General features: G+C 43.8%; 1 protein-coding gene across 1 annotated transcript; it reads right to left on the bottom strand.

Annotated features, from left to right (window-relative positions):
* Positions 1-449: 449 nt before the first annotated feature.
* PSMD5 (proteasome 26S subunit, non-ATPase 5) lies at positions 450-16558 on the bottom strand. Its single transcript, XM_083721807.1, has 10 exons — positions 16193-16558; positions 10274-10418; positions 9352-9465; positions 8856-8984; positions 6938-7047; positions 5526-5668; positions 4778-4969; positions 4092-4201; positions 3257-3397; positions 450-2463 (listed from the first exon to the last, which is right to left on the bottom strand). Exons 1-10 carry the CDS (start codon positions 16507-16509, stop codon positions 2206-2208), a joined length of 1659 nt encoding a protein of 552 aa, XP_083577933.1. The 5' UTR covers positions 16510-16558; the 3' UTR covers positions 450-2205.
* Positions 16559-17706: the final 1148 nt, after the last annotated feature.

The following is a 17706-nucleotide window of genomic DNA, read 5'->3' on the forward strand; positions in this document are numbered from 1 at the left end:
ACTCCCTCAGCCTAGGCCAGCATCCCCCAATGGGCAGGAGGAATGAGAACTGCAGTCCAATGATATCTAGGTATCCAAGATTGTGGTAGGTGACTTATCAGAAGCAGAACAAGATTAGAACTGGGGATCTTGCGCAGCCCTCTAGATGAGGTTGAGGAGGCCAACTCCCATTAGTTTCAGCCAGCATGGTCAATGGACAGGGATGATGGGAGCTATAACACAACATCTAGGAGGGCATCAGTTTATCATCCATAGAGTAGACTGTCCTCTGGGTCAATTGAGCAAATCAGTTCTCTTATATTAAAACTGTAGCTCTTTGTATAAAGTTGCTCTTAAATTTTAAAGAATTCTCCTCTCTCAGAATGAATCACTAGTTGACCAGCTGTGTTTTCGTATGTATTCCAGTCTTGCCTGGCCCACTTTTTCATGTTAAGAGCATCATTTTCATGTTCAGACTAAATCTCTTTATTTCAAATGAGCCACAAAACATAATTGGGCAGACATACTTCAAACAATTGAACCTATTATGTTTTCCCCATCCTGGATATGCAGTGTGAAACAGCTCTCACAAAACAGTACTAATATAACCACACAAGTCATTTTTCTTTCCAGTGACATAAATTATAGCAGGGGCTCAAAGAAACCACAGAACAAGCCCAAGAGAAAACCTCTCAGAGAGAATCCCTTGTCTGTGTATATTTCGATTTCTAGTTCAAAACACACTTTCTGCTTATTTCCTAGCAAGCACCTTCACTAATAACTCCTCTTAAATCAGTCCTCAGGTCATATTTCACATGAGCACTTAAATGGATGTGTAAGTAACTTCTGAATTAATTTATAGATGTAGCTTCAAAGGTAGTTAAAAAACAGAAGGAAAGGGGGAATCGCAGGTCTTTTCACTGGAATAATCTCAGCATTTTAAGTGCTCCTTGGGCCAATGTTGAAATTCTTTCCCACTCCCAGATCACTCACCCAACAGGATTTCTCTATCCCTCATTGGCGGACATTCCACTCCAGAATTTCTGGAGATTAATTCCCTATTATCTGACTGCAAAAATAAGACTGTAAACAAATAAATCTGCTGTTGAACACCACTTAATAGTGACTTTCAGAGCTCTACCGGAAGCTCCTGAGAGCTGGGACAGACCTGGATAAGCTCCTCCCAGGAAGTCCTGAAGGATTGATTTTTCTAAATAGCATGGGATGGAGAAAAATTGCTCAACCTCTGAAGGTAGTGGGGAAAATAAACCCAGATCACTTCACCTCAAAGCTTTGGTCCCTCTGCAGAAAGTGTTAACCTTTGAAGTTTAGTCATACTAACTTTTGTGTCTCTGCAGCTGCTGTTAACAACTAAGAACACAAGCCAATACCTTCTGGTGGTGTCCCTGTCTAAGACACTACTGCACTTGGTAGAAAAGCTTAAGATGGATAAGAAGTAATAATAACAACAATAATAATAATAACCCCCAGTCATGTAATTCTTGTTACTGGGCTGTACCAGTTCACACTGCACACAGTGGAGAAAATCCTCCTGATTTCCTGTAAGAGCCAGGATGCCAGGAGATCATAGTCTAGCCTTCTCAAAATTCAACCTTTATTTTATGTCAGGGAGCATTCCTCACTACAATCTGAATTGGAACAACCCAGCAACCTTCCCATTTTACACCCGTAGCAGCCAGATCTCTCCCCCTCTGCCCTTCACAGGTCCAATATTTTAAAGGGTTTGCTCACCTTTCCTGTAAACAACAATTGGGGCAATTTATATGCTGGAGAAAGCATCAATGAAGTACAGGCAAAGCATTTAAGATCAAGGCCAAAAGACGCAAAACACACACACCGCTGAACTGCTTTCACCACTTTTAGGAGTCTGGCTACCTTGTGGTGTTCAACTATGTTAACAATGCATCTCTCACTGAGGAATTAACAGAAGGCAGAAAAACCACTGTTTATAAAAGGATCCCATGATTTGTAGGCCCTATGCCAGCTGCTGACTAAGCATCAACTCTTAAATAAGAATAAACTTGACTGGCATAGTCCTTAACGTGGTCCTCAACATTATTTCCCAGCTATGTGAAATTTCTGAGTTAGAAATGCAGGGAAAAAAATGACCAAACCAATTCCTTCCTCAGATATTTTCCCCCCTCCACATCCAAAGCGAAATCCTATCTAGAAGTCCATTATCACCAGAGAGCAGCTGTTCCAATGTTATTCAGCTCCTTCCACAGCTGTGGTCGAAACAGCCTTGACATAATAAGGCCCTTCGCGCAGGTATGCCCTGAGCCTCAAGTAATGCTGGTTTCCAAAGATTTCAGCGATGGTCTTTGAATTGGCCAGAGCCTTCACAAGTTCGTATTTGGCCTCCTTTGAAGATTTGTCTGGTTCCACTGATCTGTCTACGATGTATTCCACAAAGCCTGGACTACTGAGCATCATCCTCTGGGCCCAAGGTTGACTAGCAATGGCCTACAGCATTAACAAAAGAGAAAGATTTAAGACATTATTCCTGTCCTTCTGTTCCAAAAATTGGATTTCCAGGGCAGTGAATGTTCCTACTAAAACAACCATTTAAAAGTAAAATATAGCAGCAGCAAAACAAAACCACCAACAGCAATTCAGCCTGGAGGAGAACAAACTTAATACATCATAGCAACGTTTTTGATTTTCTTCAGAAAACATGAAACAAGTCCACACACTTCATGGGGAACACTGATCTAGAGCCTGGGTGACTTCAACTCACCGTCACCATGGGCAGAGCATAGATCAAGAAGAATTAGAGATAGATGTCCTAATCGTAGCCAGCATTAATCATGTGAAATCCTGGGGTGGATCTTAGCTCAGGGATAGGAAACCTGTGGCCTTCCACATGTTGTCGGACTCCAGTTCCCTTCAGCCTCAGCCAGTATAGCCAATACCCAGGGATGATGGGGGTGGAGTCCAACAGCATCTGGATGGCCACCAGTTTCCCACCTTTGCCACTGAAGACAACCTGTATGCCTACAGCAGACAAAGACTTTCTCCCACAGCCCATTTACTTAATGCCAGTTCATTCAGTTTCAGCTCTGCTTTTATCTCACAGTTAAATCAACTGAAAGGTACAGTCTGAGCAGAGCTCCAGATTCCTCAAAGTCTGGTGTCCCATACAGGATTTCATTAAATCTGCAAGGACTAGACAACTCAAACAATGGGCTTGGGTAGTGCTGTGGTTTCCAAGCTCTCTCAAAAGGACTATTAGATACATTCATTCAAAAGCACTTACAGTGAAGACCTTTAAGGCACCACAGTGGAGATCAGGGAAGGGCTGGGTACTGATGCTCCTGAAGAGTTCCAAGGGCTGGCTGGACAGAGAGGAGAACCAGGATTCTGTCATGCCCAGGTGGTCTTCTGTCTGCTGGTCTGGCTGTATGCAAAATATAGCAAATGAGTTTTGCAAATGCAGCTGATAATTTGCTGTCTTGAGGGGAAAAACAAGGATGGTCAACGTGGTACCCTCCAGATGTTGTAGGACTCAATTCTCATCAGACCATGGCCAAAAGTGTGGATGGGATGATGGGAGTTGTAGTCCAATATCCGGAAGGCACCACGTTGGCTGTGCCTAGGTCAGAGGAACACATTACCCTCAAGCCATCCTACAATTTACTACACCTACACACATGAAGTGTGTAAAACTTCCATGCATGCAAAACCTTTATAACAAAGGCAGCATAGTCACATTCTGCTTTTAAGCAAGTCTGTAAATGCACATTTCAGACACTGATTTGTCCTGTGCACAAATGTTTGAATTTGAGTGGAAACACAACAATTTTTTCCTTTAACTGTTTATTTATCTTTTAAAGGTATTATACAGAACCATAACGTTCAATAAACTCTCGAAGCACTTAATTTTTGTTCATACTTTTGATAAGTCTGAAAGGCTGACAAACAAGTCAGAAAAAAATGTGAGTTATACTTTTCTTGCTTTAACTCATCACTAGTGGATATCACAGATGCAGAAAGCTACCCAATTGTTATTGCTTTCTTCCAAGGACTGATTCAAACCTTTAATGCTCCATTTTTCACAAGAAACAGAATGTTTTCAATTCCATAAAACTTACCTGCAGATACAAAAGAGATGAAATTGCCTCAAGACACCGGACTCTCATCTCTGTTGGGGCATTCTTTGCTTGATGTCCTATTCTGTTTAGCACATGATGAAATCTACTCCCTGGGAAGACAAACTTTTTTTAAGCTTTCCATTACATAGGAAGTTGCCTTATACAGAGACCAGACTATTTCTCCATCAAGCCCAGTATTAGACAATACCTGCTTTGGAGAGTAATATCTTGAATTAACAATCATTTTTGCCTGTGGACATAGATCTGTTGCTTGAGTAACAACTAAAACCAGAAAATCTCTAACCACAGTTTGTCAGTAAAGTGGCTCCAGATCTTAAAACCAAGTTTTAAACCATGTTTTGACTCTCCCTCCCCAGCCTAGCTGCTTATGCCATGATAACAGCAGCACTGAAGAAGGTTCTGCCCGCCATGTGTCCCAGCCAGCATGGCCAATGCCAGCAACACCTGGAGGCTGACAGATTCCCTACCCCTCCCTCCGGAGACTATTACATTCATTAGCAACCCTTGTACTTGAGATGAATCATTTTCCCACTTCCAATCAAACCTCCTTTCAAACTGAAGTTTAGAATTATGCAGGGTACATTTATAGCCTTCCTACATTCCTGTGACAAACTCTTCAGACCGATATGATTATAGCTACACATACACACAAATGTTGTACAAACCCTTCTTCTGTAACACTAGCTTCCCTTCCACAGTTGACCCCAAGATCCCAAGTGTGTCCACTGCCACGCCAAACATGGTTGGGTCTTGGCTTTCAGCCATACTGAATACTTTCTCCACAAATGCAGGGTATCGCTCACATAACTGCTGAGGACTGTCAACAATAGCCAAGTTGCCAAAAAATTTCACAAAGCCTGAAAAAAACAGAAAATAAAACAAGAGGAGTCTCGTCACACCATACATGGAACATAGCATCTGGAAAGAAAAATAAAGACAGACTGGGACATTGTGCACAAGCAATGTATGTAGTGAAGAGAAAGCCTACCAAAAACAAAAAGGAGCAGATGGTCAAGGCCGGGAGGTTTTGTTTTACATGCCAAGCAGACAAGTTTTTAGTACAATGTCACCTGTCAGAGTAAACTTAAGTCTAGGATTGGGGGTGGGCAACTCAGGGTCCAAGGCCTACTATTCTTCCAATGCATTCTATCTCAAAGTCACCAGGGTTAAACTCAAACCTGCTTTCCTCTGGGCTGCTCTAGCCATGTCTCTATCTGCTGTTGTTCGGTGTGGGGCAGGTAGGCACAGTTTGGGGAAAACAGCCTGGAAGGCCAAACAGGGAGGCCTAGGAGATCGAATCTGGCTCATGGGCCAGAGGCTGCCCATCCCTGAACTAAATAGTGAATTTTTTTTAAAAAATACCAAAATTTTACCAAAGTAAAATCATGCCAAGAAGGAAAAATTTTTAATCACCTGGCAAGTAGAAGCTTGAGAAGGGATCAGAATCAGCTCCGATGATTATGTTGGAAATCTTATCAATGATTCCTTGTTGGGCGAGATATTGGCGTCCGTGGTAACTATGGGCGAGAGAGGTCACCATCTCTATACACGTAGCTCTGCAACATAGACAGAACATGCAGGTGTATCGTTTAAGATTCCTTTCATCCTCAAAACATTCCATCATTAATTCCTGGAGGAGACTACTACTTAATTAACTGGTAACGCTTTCTAGGTACTGTGCCAAAGTTTTCTATTTTTGTTTTAAGTGGCACAGGCCCTGCCCTCAGGCTTACAAACCAGGACAGAGTATAAAAGGAAAGAAGAAGACAAAATTATAAGCATGTTCAGCTATTAAGCCTCCCAGTTAAATAGCAAACTGGAAAAATAGCTACTAAGCTGACAGCTCAAGGCAAGAAGCCCAAGTGCAGCTGCTCTCAGTCTAACAAATTGAGTGGACTGTGCCATCTCATCTCTGAAGCCTCTGCTCTTTGAGGCATGTCTGAGAAGTAGGAGGTGGAAGGGAGGCACGGTGTATTTTTATACTAGCCATGCATTTGTAATAATGAGGTAAAACTAGTTTTAAGAGTTTTACTGGTATTATTCACTGCTGAATCACTGTTATAACTTTGTGGTTTTAATGATGGTTTTTTTGTGATAGTTTATCAATTGGTTCTTAGCCACCCTGAGTTTCTGATTGTATGGCAAGAGGAAGAAAAACTGTGCAAAGAAAGCCCCTGCATGATTAGGCACTATTGTGCTGAGATATTTTGAGCTGCGTGGTAAGAAGGGAAGGCTACTTTCTTGCTCCTCTAGCACGTAAGCACTGGGTCAAACAATCAATCATTTTATTTATATGCCACATTTCTTAAGTTGAAACCATGCTCAAAGCGGCTTAAAAGTATAAAAAATATTACAAAAAAGTAGCCTTAAAAAATAAATATTAAAGTGTACACAGTAAAATCAAACTATCTAAAGTAAAGATACAAAATTTAGTATCAGTAACAGCAACAATATCCCCGCTCTAGAGTCTGTTCAGCAGTCTCAGCTTTTGTAGCTGGAGTCAGTCAGTCAGGGCCCCACCATCCTAGACCAAGTGGAAAAAAGGCCTGCAAGACAGACAGCAGGTCTTCCAGGATTCACAGCTTCCAGCCACTTCAGCAGCCTCAGCTTTTATATCCAAAGTATGAATGTATGAATCAGGGCAGAGACAGGCAGGAGGCAAAGCATGCAGGGTTTGGGTACATGCACAAATGTGCACAACTCTCAAAACTCTGGCATGCCAAGAAATAAAACCTTCTACTAACTCAATAGAAACAGGATTATTCCAAAGCCATACATAATATGAAACAATCTAATGAGTGCCCATGACTGCTTCTGCCACACACCTGAGAAGCACATCATTCCCCGTCAGCTCCCCGATCAGCTCTGATATTAATCCGCTGTTCACGCAGTAATTCAATGAATCTGCCGACACCAAGGAGATATTGATAACCAACTAAGACAGAAGCACAGGAGAAAAGGACACTGAGATTTATTTCTTTTTTAAAAAACAGAACATCTACAACAAACACATACTATATGCCATTCATGCATGAAACTGTGCTTGCTCCACTTATACCTTCACTCACTGAATGAGGCTGTAGCAACGTTCAAGTCATAGCTACAAGCCTTGTGGTGGCTGCAACAGGACGTAAAAGGAATCAACATCATATATCATGACCAATATATCATGGGCCTATGGGGAGGCCACTGCCACCTCCACACCCTGGACCAATGTTCCCCATAGTGTCCAATTGCTCCAAGGGGCATCTGTAGCCCCATTGTTTATTTACCTATATAAATGTGTTTTATTTCATAGCATCATAACTTCACATTAAAGGATTAACAATAACAAACATTGGCCTATTGTGGTTTATTTTACAGAACATGGCATTTAAAAACAATACAGCACAAGTGGATAAAGCAACATCTACACACACAATCATAATCATAAAGAGGGGGCATGCAATCTCAGTGTGCTCCCCTTCAGGTGGTGGTGGTTGCACCAGCACACTAAAAAGACCGAGGGGGGTGGGATCTTAATAGCAGCTTTCAGAAGACCTTGTAGGATTTTCATGTGGATTTTCCATAATAAAGATCACATATTAGTGCAGAGATAGGAAGGAACGGACTTAAGACTGACTGCATAGAAAAGTGACACAGAACAGAGTGCACAGAACAGAACAGAACAGAACAGAACAGAGACTGGATTCATCCATCCATATCCTTTGCTTATTTTTTGTTTATATTTTACTGCAGGATCTTTTGAGAGTCACCTTTTGTGCCGCATTGTGAGGCAGAAAGGCAGGGTGCAGGCATTTTGAGGCAGACTACTGTCTTGTTCATGCCTGGTACATGCCTGGTACATGCCTGGTACCATGGACCAAGTCAATGCTCATAACTCCAGTTGAGGATCAAACTGTTCAGGGTACAACCATACCCTATAGGCAGTAAAAGAGCATCATGACCTGCTCAGATCATATTATTTAGAGCAACTGCCAATGGGACTATTAGCAACATGTATCAGGGCACAAGCTATTGACAATGAGTGTCTCCCATTTGAGGAAGGAAGATGCAGTTAGGAATGGAGGTTAGACAACGTGAACCCAATATAAGCTTTTAAGACAATCATGTTCCCATGGGAATGAATTGGATGGGAGAGCTGCCAGTGTTATGATAATAAAAATAACTGTAGGTAAGATAACTAACTCACTTAAACCTCCAGGGAAACTGAGGAAGACTGTACCCAGTTTAGCCATGTGTTAATGTAAGACCATATCAGTCCAGAGACTCACCCAGGTGATTCTAAGCAATACTACACAGAAACTTGTGAACTTTATGCTATTAGTTCACATTGTACTTCTGCTATATTTGAGGGGCAGGGAATCTTAGGTCCAGGGCAAGGGCTAAATGCCTATCTATCTTGCCCTTGGGAATCTCCTAAGCAGCTAATTCAGTGTCTCTCAAACTTGGATCCCCAGCTGTTGTTTGTCTACTACTCCAACCATCCCTAGCTAGCAGGACCAGTGGTCAGGGATTATGGGAGCTGTAGTCCAACAACAGCTGGAGACCCAAGTTTGAGAAACACTGAGCAAATTGCATTCCCAATCTTTTCTTGGCAGCTGTGGCTATTCCACATCTGATGTCACATGCTGTCAGGCAAGTGACAAGTTGGCATGGCTGGCAAAAGCTGCCAGAGGCTCCCCACCCAATGAATTAGAATTAAAGGAGCAGCTAGAACACTATGGGAAAAGGGATGCTTACCTCATACACACGGCAACGAACAATGTCACTCCTGGTCATGACATTTTTCAAGTCAACTAGCAAGTTGCCCGCAAGCAGTGCCTCCAAGCTCTCTGCAGTTTTTGCTACCTTTGTCAGCGACATGATGGCCTAGAAAACAAAGGGGAATAGCTATGTGAACCGGAGAAAATTAGACAGCAGAATTAGTCACAAAGTTAGACCAGTTTAACAAAAAACACACAAAATTAAAACCACAGATCACCATCTAATTATTACATTCCCCCTTAATTATCTGCATGAGTCTGACAGCGCAAAAAGCCTTCAGCATGCATTTAAATATTCCTACAGAAACAGCTGGTAAACCTCTAATGTAAGAGCATTGCCCACCCATGGCTGGGCCAATAACGCTGAAGGCTCAGTTTTGCGCTGAGATCAGAGGAACCTCACCCACTTGATGATTATGCTGAAGGCACTGTAGTCAGCTGCTGTTAAACAGGCTCCAGTTTAAAGCTCTTACCTCTTTTGCCACTGCTAGTTTCTCATCAGCAATGCAATAAATGACCTGCCTCAGCAACTCAGGAGTGTTGAGGATTTCTCTAGCAGCACTGGAATCTTCAACTATCTTCCCAACCTACAGATTCAACATGGTGTTGAAAGGCATTAGGCAGTTTCCAGCAACTACTCAGTGCACAAATTTAAGTAGTTAAATAAAGGTTCCTTCCATTCCCACCCCCACTACCAGCCTTTTTAAACAAAGAAAATGTTGAAGAACTGTATCATTTTAAGGAACTAGTGAATAAAAAAAAAACTGAAGGGAAGGTTTATACATTTGCTCCTCTCACTTTGTTGTTGTTGGGTTTGTTTTTAGGAGAGTGGTATGCAGACAGAGGAAAGTTTTATCCACTCCCTCAATGTGAACTGCTCTTGCTAATCCAATGATTGGATTGAAAAAAATTAAAGCTGCCCCCCCCCAAAAAAAAAACTACCTGGAGCACTTAAAAAAATCTGTATCACCCAATGATAGCTTCTGCAACAAGTGTGTGGATCATCTAAAAACAACACCCACAGAATGGTTTATCCTGAGAACTACTTTATTCCTATGCAAGTTTAGCAAATATAAATCTATTAAATTCATGATCCAAACACCAGCCATACAAATTTTAAGGAGTCATTAAGATTTGCGCCCCTAGCCTGGTTCTCCCTCCTGGCTGATGTCCTCTGAAAGTCACAGGTAGCTCAGGGTCATTAAACCCAACTCACAGCAATCCATAGATGTGTCCCAACCCATCCAGAGCCTTCCAAATTTGACTGATTTGGCTTAGGACTCGCCAAATCCAGAGCCCTAATGTATATGTATGTACATTATAAATAAGAAATCTCCTCCTTCTTGATAAAGATCTCCAAAAATGTCATTTTAACAGACAAGTAATCAAGCATACCTGAGCTATTGTTAGAATTTTGACTGAATTATCTGGATGGAAGAGCCCTTTCTGAAGTTCTTCACCAAAGTTTTGGATTACATACAAGGGATCCATGATCTGCAGTAACCGCTCCAGGATGGAAACACATAAAGAAATCTGCTCACTGTTTTGAAGGGAAAAAATAAGTTAGTTGAAAAGCTTTTTAAAAACCAAAACAACAACAAAACAACCTTTACAACCCCAAATAGCTTAATACGTGGGTATCTGCTTCTTTACCAAAATCCACACAAGGGATTACTGATTCAAAAGAAAAGGTAAGAAAGTACAATAAACAAGACCCCTTTCTGCAATAGTATCCAGAGTACAGTCATACCTCGTGTTGCGTCCGCTTCATGTTGCGTCCTTTCGCGTTATGTCCTGTGGTAACCCGGAAGTACCGGAACGGGTTACTTCTGGGTTTCACCACTCACGCCTGCACAGAAGTGCTGGATTGAATTGCGCTTCGCACATAGGCAGAAGCCACAAATCATGCCACACGCCTGCACAGACACAGCACTTCGAGTTACGGGCATTTCACGTTACGGCGAGGCCTCCGGAATGGATCCCGTCCATAACACGAGGTACCACTGTACATTAACAACCTGTCCAGGCTTATTAATTCAGCACCAAAATTTGCTCTTTTTAAAAGCACCAATTAAAATCTGTGATATTCTTGTTTATAATGTGAAGTTTCAGAGTGGCTAGTCATTTGCTTACATTTATTACAGTGGACACTCGGGTTGCGAATGTGATCTGTGCAGGATGCATGTTCACAACCCGCAGCGGCACTTCTGCGCATGCGCAGGTTGTGATTTGGCACTTCTGTGCAAGTGTGCTTTAGCGCTTCTGCGCATGTACAACCCCCAAAACCCAGAAGTAACCCGTTTCGGTACTTCCGGGTTTCGGCGGGTCCATAACCCGAAAAAGGCAATCTGAAGCGTGTGTAACCCAAGGTATGACTGTATCTTGTATCACTATTTTATTCTTATTTATTCATGAAATGTACAAACCATTTGATTGTAAGGGGGGAAAGCCTCTAAGTGGTTTACAAAGGAAAGTAAAACAATATAATCACCACTAGAAAATATACAGAATGTTAGAACAGCAATAAAATAGACTAAAACAAATTAAAATTCATGTCACCTTCTAAAAAACTTCTAACAAAAAAAAATGCCCCAAAAGCCACCTTGGTGGATTAAAAATGTTTGGCGCTACAAAGTGTTTTAAAATTAAAATATAAACTTTTTAAAATAATAACAACAACAAACCACATCCCAAGATGTGGTAAATGTTAACCTCACCCCAGGGCCGGATTTAGATGAAGATAGACCCTAACCTACTCCACTTGTGAGGCCTCTCCCAATCCCCCACCCTCACAACTAGAACAAAATGGAAGTGTTATAAACAAAATTGAGTGAAGCCAAGGATGATGGTACACAGTACTTCTTTTTAAATTGGCTTCAAGTGCATCTAATATAGGAATAAAGGATTTTATCCTAAACTTATCTCTTGAAGAAAGTGCATCTAAGGCATCAGGTGCACTTCCGTCATTTCTTTGCCGTTCCCTCACTCTTTGTCTCCTTGTTTTGTAGTTAACATTTGGCAAGGTGGCTTTTGCTCATTTCTCAAGCTTATCAAAATCTTCTCTAATTTTCCTTTAAAAATCCAGAAGTGAACTGTACAAGCTTGCACAAGAACTCAATAACAGGTCTGATTTCTGAAGGGCTTTGCTGACATTGTGAAAGTGACCTAGCACACGGATTTATATCTCTAAGATTCGGCAGATTTTGGCTGTGAACTAGGGCCCCACAGAATTTTTTAAATTTGGGCACTAGAGTTTCAAATTGGACCCCACTGGTTGCCCTGAGTCTCATAGTTGCCGGGCCCAAGTTGCCCTGCCCTCACATGAAGTCTTGGGTTTGCAATTTTGGGAGAGGGGAGACTGCCCGCTGAGGGGTGGTCAGGCTGGGGAGGCCCCCTAGATTTAGAGGCCCTAGGCTTCAGCCTACGTAGCCTATACATAAATCCGGCACTGCCCCACTCTTTTCTTCCCAAACCTATATTGATATAACACCAATGTCTCACAACAAATGTAACTGAAGAACCTGAAGAAAGAGACAATGCATGTGCTTTTGAAAAGAGGGGAAATTATTTTAAAGAAAAGGATTGTGCGGCAGCCCCCAGTATTTAAAGAGCCCCCACCCCATTACATCATTAGAACCAGAACATAAACCTATGAAACTAGGAAAGAGCAAAAAATATAAATGTTTGGTCCAGATCCTAGGTACTGCACCCTCACCAAAGGAGACTGTATGGATGATTCACTAAATGATTGTAGGATGACGTGTGTAGCTGAGCTTATGGCCTCAAATTCTCTTTATCTTATATGTTGCTTTATTCCAAAAATGACGACTAGATTCCTGATCCTAAACTGAATAGTTAGTTGCCCAACCACCCCCTCCAGAACCTACTGCCTCTCAACTGCCTTGCATTCAAACTCCCTTTCAAATCCTCATCCAATCATCACTCACCACCAGAATTCCACACTCTTTCCCCTCCCTCCTTAACATTCCCATAAAACTGTAATTCTGATACAATTACCTTAATAACCCTATTACATTCAATATTTTATACACACTGCTCCCTATAACCACACTGTTAGCAGCACTTGAGCTTCCCATTCCTGGTTCCTAGGAAATGGGGGTAAGCAAACTGCAGGACTCACTGGAAGGACAGATCCTGAAGCTGAGGCTCCAATACTTTGGCCACCTCATGAGAAGAGAAGACTCCCTGGAAAAGACCCTGATGTTGGGAAAGATTGAGAGCACAAGGAGAAGGGGACGACAGAGGACGAGATGGTGGGACAGTGTTCTCGAAGCTACCAGCATGAGTCTGACCAAACTGCAGGAGGCAGTGGAAGACAGGAGTGCCTGGTCCACGGGGTCACGAAGAGTCGGACACGACTAAACGACAACAAAAAAACTGCAGGTTTTTCACTCCTGTTCTAATAACCAGATGTCTTCCCCCAAATGATCCTGGGAATTGTAGTTTGTTAGGGGTTTGGGGGATTGTAGGTCTGTGAGAGGGAAGCCACAATGGCACAAATCATTTCAGGGGAAGTCATGTGCATTAAAGGCACATTGGGCTCTGCACAAGATATGGCGAATCCTAAGCCAAATCAGGCATATTTGTAAGGCGCTGGATGGGCTAGGACACATCCATGGATCATCTAGTCATCTAGTCCAACCCCCTGCAATGCAGGGATCTAAACTAATGCTCCATGGCCAATGGCCATCCAAGCACTGCTTAAACACCTCCAAGGAAGGAGAGTCACTGCTTCAGGCCCTAAGGGCCTCTGGAGCAGGTGAAAACAAGCTTGGCCCACCCTCCATGTGACAGCCCTTTAGACTTTAGTTATTGAAAGGGCTGCATTGTGTGGATCTCATATCAGTGCTATGAGAGTGCAAGCAAACATTTCTCTCTCCCCTTTCTCTACACCATGCAGAATTGCAATGGTAACCAGAAGGCTGGAGTTTGGAGCCCATCCAGGGCTGGCTGTGGGCAGGATCCTTGCATTGCCGGGGGGGGTGGACTAGATGACCCTTGGGATCCCTTCCAATTCTATGGTTATATCAAGCAGCTAAAGGAACAAAAAGATGCTTCTGGAACATTTGGGAATCATAAGAACACTCTCCCCACCAGTGGCTTCCAGCAAGAGTTTGCATCTTCCTTAAGAAAGAGACAGTCCAGAACAAGGAGGGGGGAAGGCTTAGAGCAGGGCTCAGCAAACTTTTTCAGCAGGGGGCCAGTCCACTTTTCCTCACACTTTGCGGGGGCAGGACTATAATTTTTTTTGGGGGGGGGGGAATGAACGAATTCCTATGCCCCACAAATAACCCAGAGATGCATTTTAAATAAAAGGACACATTCTACTCATGTAAAAACACGCTGATTCCCGGACCATCCGTGGGCTGGATTTAGAAGGCGATTGGGCCAGATCTGGCCCCCGGGCCTTAGTTTGCCTACCCATGGCTTAGAGTTCAGGTAGGTGGAAATGCCAATTGAGCGACGTGCAGAATAGGAATGCTTCCTTCCCATGTCTCCCACCCTCATGCGCCAGACTGGTGCTAGCATGGCTGGGAGCCAGGCACCTGCTGATCGCTCCATTTTCTTTGCAGGGAGGGAGCCTTTCCCCAACGTATACTTTGTTCTGGCTAAATCGCTGGAGAGACGTGATGACCCTCAGGTACTGGAGAAAAGGGAAGCAAAGGGTCCTTGTGAAACACGTTTGGGGAGTCTGTGACTTCCAGGAAGCGCTTTTCAGAAGCATTGCTCCCTCCAACAGGGGAGGCTGAGCATAGCTATCACAGCCAGTTGCCTTTGATAGGCCTCTCCTCCATGCAATTGTCTAGCCCTCTTTGAAAGCCATCCCATCCAAGATGCTCTTGTAGTGCATCTGATTCTCCTATGCTTCCTTGCTCCTGCAAGGAGATGACTATTCTGAGATCCTTTGGTTAACATCTATCTGGGCTGGAAAATATTAAAGAATCAGAGGATTGGTTAGCTTTCCTTGAAGCACAACTGATCAAAGGCAGGCAGATCCATTAGCATCTTGATAAAGATGTTCAGAAGACAAAAGATGCTATCATACCCTGCAAGCATCTCAGAAAAAGCTCCCAAGCTGATGGAGCAGTTAAGTAGTCAGTGGGGCTCCAGGTTGCCATTTCTGGATCCCACCACAGCCCTTCCAAGTTGCCCAAGAAATGTCACAACAGTTTTTTCCTCGCACCTCCTCTCCATGATCCCTCGTGTGGCCTTCTCAGACATATGCTGTGTCTGAACCAGCAGATCCCACCAAACCAAGTAATCAAGGACCCAGTCAGAAAGTAGTGTGTACAGTCATAGCAGAAATAAGCAAAATAACTAAACATGTACTAGAAGTCACCCCAGAACTAGCCCTACTGAACATCTTCCAAGATAACAATGCTCACTCACACTACAAAGAGTTCATAACCCACTGACAGCATATGATTCAATATGGCTAACTTAACCCAACAAACCCCACGCAGAAAACAAATCCCACTGCAGCCAGCCAAAGACACACCCTAGGCCACCCCAACCTCTCTCACCACCAAGGAAACATAACAAGCAAATAGAAAGAGAACTTCCCCAAGTGATGCTGACAGAAAAAAAATCAAGCATACACTAAATACATGAACTTAAGCTTTGCCACCCCAGCCCCTCTCTCCCGTCCCGTTCCGTCCCCGCCTCGCCCCCACCCACACCCCTGCAATTCAGAGACAACAGGCTATCGCCAGAGCTGGCCCTACTCCAGAACAAACTTGCTGAAATTAACAAACATGAGCAACTTAGGCCCAGTTTCATGGAGTCGAGGGGCAACAGAGCAATGAAAAAAGACACAGCCCGGAAAGGTGCACGATCTCCTCCACTATTAGACGTTTGTGGAGCGGAGCGGAGGGGCAGTTATTAGTTTGTGCCTTGCTCTGCCGTGTATTTTGGCGACCTCGTTTTCTATTTTTATGTTGTTAACCAGTCCTGCGATCTTCTGGGTTAACGAGGGAGGTTCTTAAAAATCGAATAAACAAAAATGGAGAGAGAAATAGAATCCCCGCTCCCTCTTTACACAAACACCTTTAAACAGGCGGCTGGGTCTGTTAAGCGCCACAAAATCATAGACACGTAGAGTTGGAAGGGACCCCCAAGGGTCATCCAGTCTAACCCCCTGCAGTGCAGGAATCTCAACACGCGTTCTCCGTGGCCGGCATCCTCCCTCCCCCCAATTATTGTTTATTTTATACCCCGCCTTCCCTTCCCCCCTGACAGGGATCCGAAGCAGCTTAATAAAAAGCAAGAGCCGACCGATCTCTCTCCACTCACCTTCCCCCGCGGGCCGTCAGAGCGAAGAGTCCCGCCAAGGGGAGCTCGGACCGCCGCTCCCGCAGAGCATTGAGAGGGACGGCGAGCAAGGCCAAGTGCAAAGCGCGCAGCTCCTCGAGCGGCTCCTCAAGCAGCGGGACCCTCGCGAGCAGGTCCAACGCCTCATCCACCTCTGGCGCCGCCATATTTGAATGTCTGGGAGAGCAGAAGAGAGAGCCTGGGGGCGGGGCGGAGGAAGAAGAGGAAGTGAAAGGAGTCTCGCGAGACGTGGGCCCGTAGCAACCGAAGCGGCCGCGTAACCAAGGCCGGCGCCTCATCACGGCCGCGGCTCTCAAGTACAAAGGCAACGCCTCCTATGTCTTGAGAGCCCCTTGTGACTTAGAGCTCGGGTTTCTGATTGGCTGAAGGAGGAAGAAGGGCGGGGCACGCTTCATTTTTTTCCCCCCTGGTAAAGAGTTAGAAGGGTCAGTTTTTAAGGCTCGCTTCCGTGTTGTCACATGAAGGACATGCGGGGCTAAAACGACTATACAGATAAATATAGATTTCGAAAACAGAAGGGGGGAAGAACCGAATTAGAATAGTGTAACGAGATTCTTCGCGTTGTTACGCGCTGCTCGAAACACAAGTTCTCCGCGTGCTGCAGGCAGGCAGTTTGAGCTCCTGCCCCATAAATGATGTCTCTTCCCTAGTCAGACGGTGAACGGAAATGATGTGGTGTTAATCTTTGCACTGAGTGCCTTCCGTTCTTCGCTCAGCAAAAGCAAATGTTTGCAGCCTGAAAGAGCGACAGAAGCAGCCATATTAGAGTTCCTAAAGGCGCCTCCGAGCATGTGCAGAGTTCCCTTCACACTCGCCCCGCCGCAGCCATTTAGCAGTATCAGGATCATAAAGAAGTGTTAGCATTAAAACATGACGCGCAAATCCATAAAATAAATTATGGATTAGTTGGTTAAAGCGTGGCACTGATAACATCAAGGTCACAGGTTCGATCCCCAGGTGGGACAGCAGCATATTCCTGCACTGCAGGGGGTTGGACTAGATGGCCCTTAGGGTCCCTTCCAATTCTATGGTTCTATGATACTATGAAATCAACACACCGAGAGGTTATGAATATCAAGCATTCCCAAAGTCCCATTTTACAGGAGGGCAAACCTCTAGACCAAAAGACGGTTGCCAAGGTTTGACTGTGTATGCACTAGTGTAGATATTTAAAGCACACATTTCATCCCTCCAGAAAATCATGGGGAACTGTAATTTGTTAAGGGTGCTGGGAATTGTAGCTCTGTGAAGGGTAAACTACAGTTGATAGAATTTGAGATGTAGGAGTTGCACTTTAAATACTCTTGTATGCATCAAATAAAGGAATGAATGAATGTGCAGGGTGTCTTTGTTCAAAGGGATTTATCAAAAGGGGAAAAAAAAGATTTAAGGGCAAAGTTTGGCCATATACCAACAATACAGGGAGATATCTAGTACTCACAATATTAAAGTTGGTCTGCTCTTCATCACTTGGG

The sequence above is a fragment of the Podarcis gaigeae genome (genome assembly GCF_964106915.1).
Source record: "Podarcis gaigeae genome assembly, chromosome: Z".
Lineage (NCBI taxonomy): Eukaryota > Metazoa > Chordata > Lepidosauria > Squamata > Lacertidae > Podarcis > Podarcis gaigeae.

What these genes read in the sequence shown, in the direction of transcription:
- PSMD5 (XM_083721807.1), bottom strand. Translation starts at nt 16,509, where the DNA reads ATGAGGCGCCGGCCTTGGTTACGCGGCCGCTTCGGTTGCTACGGGCCC. An exon ending in CTGACGGCCCGCGGGGGAAG is followed by an intron (nt 10,419 to 16,192) that starts GTGAGTGGAGAG and finishes CCTTCAAAACAG; the next exon opens with TGAGCAGATTTCTTTATGTG. An exon ending in CATCTCTTTTGTATCTGCAG is followed by an intron (nt 3,398 to 4,091) that starts GTAAGTTTTATG and finishes TTTTGCATACAG; the next exon opens with CCAGACCAGCAGACAGAAGA.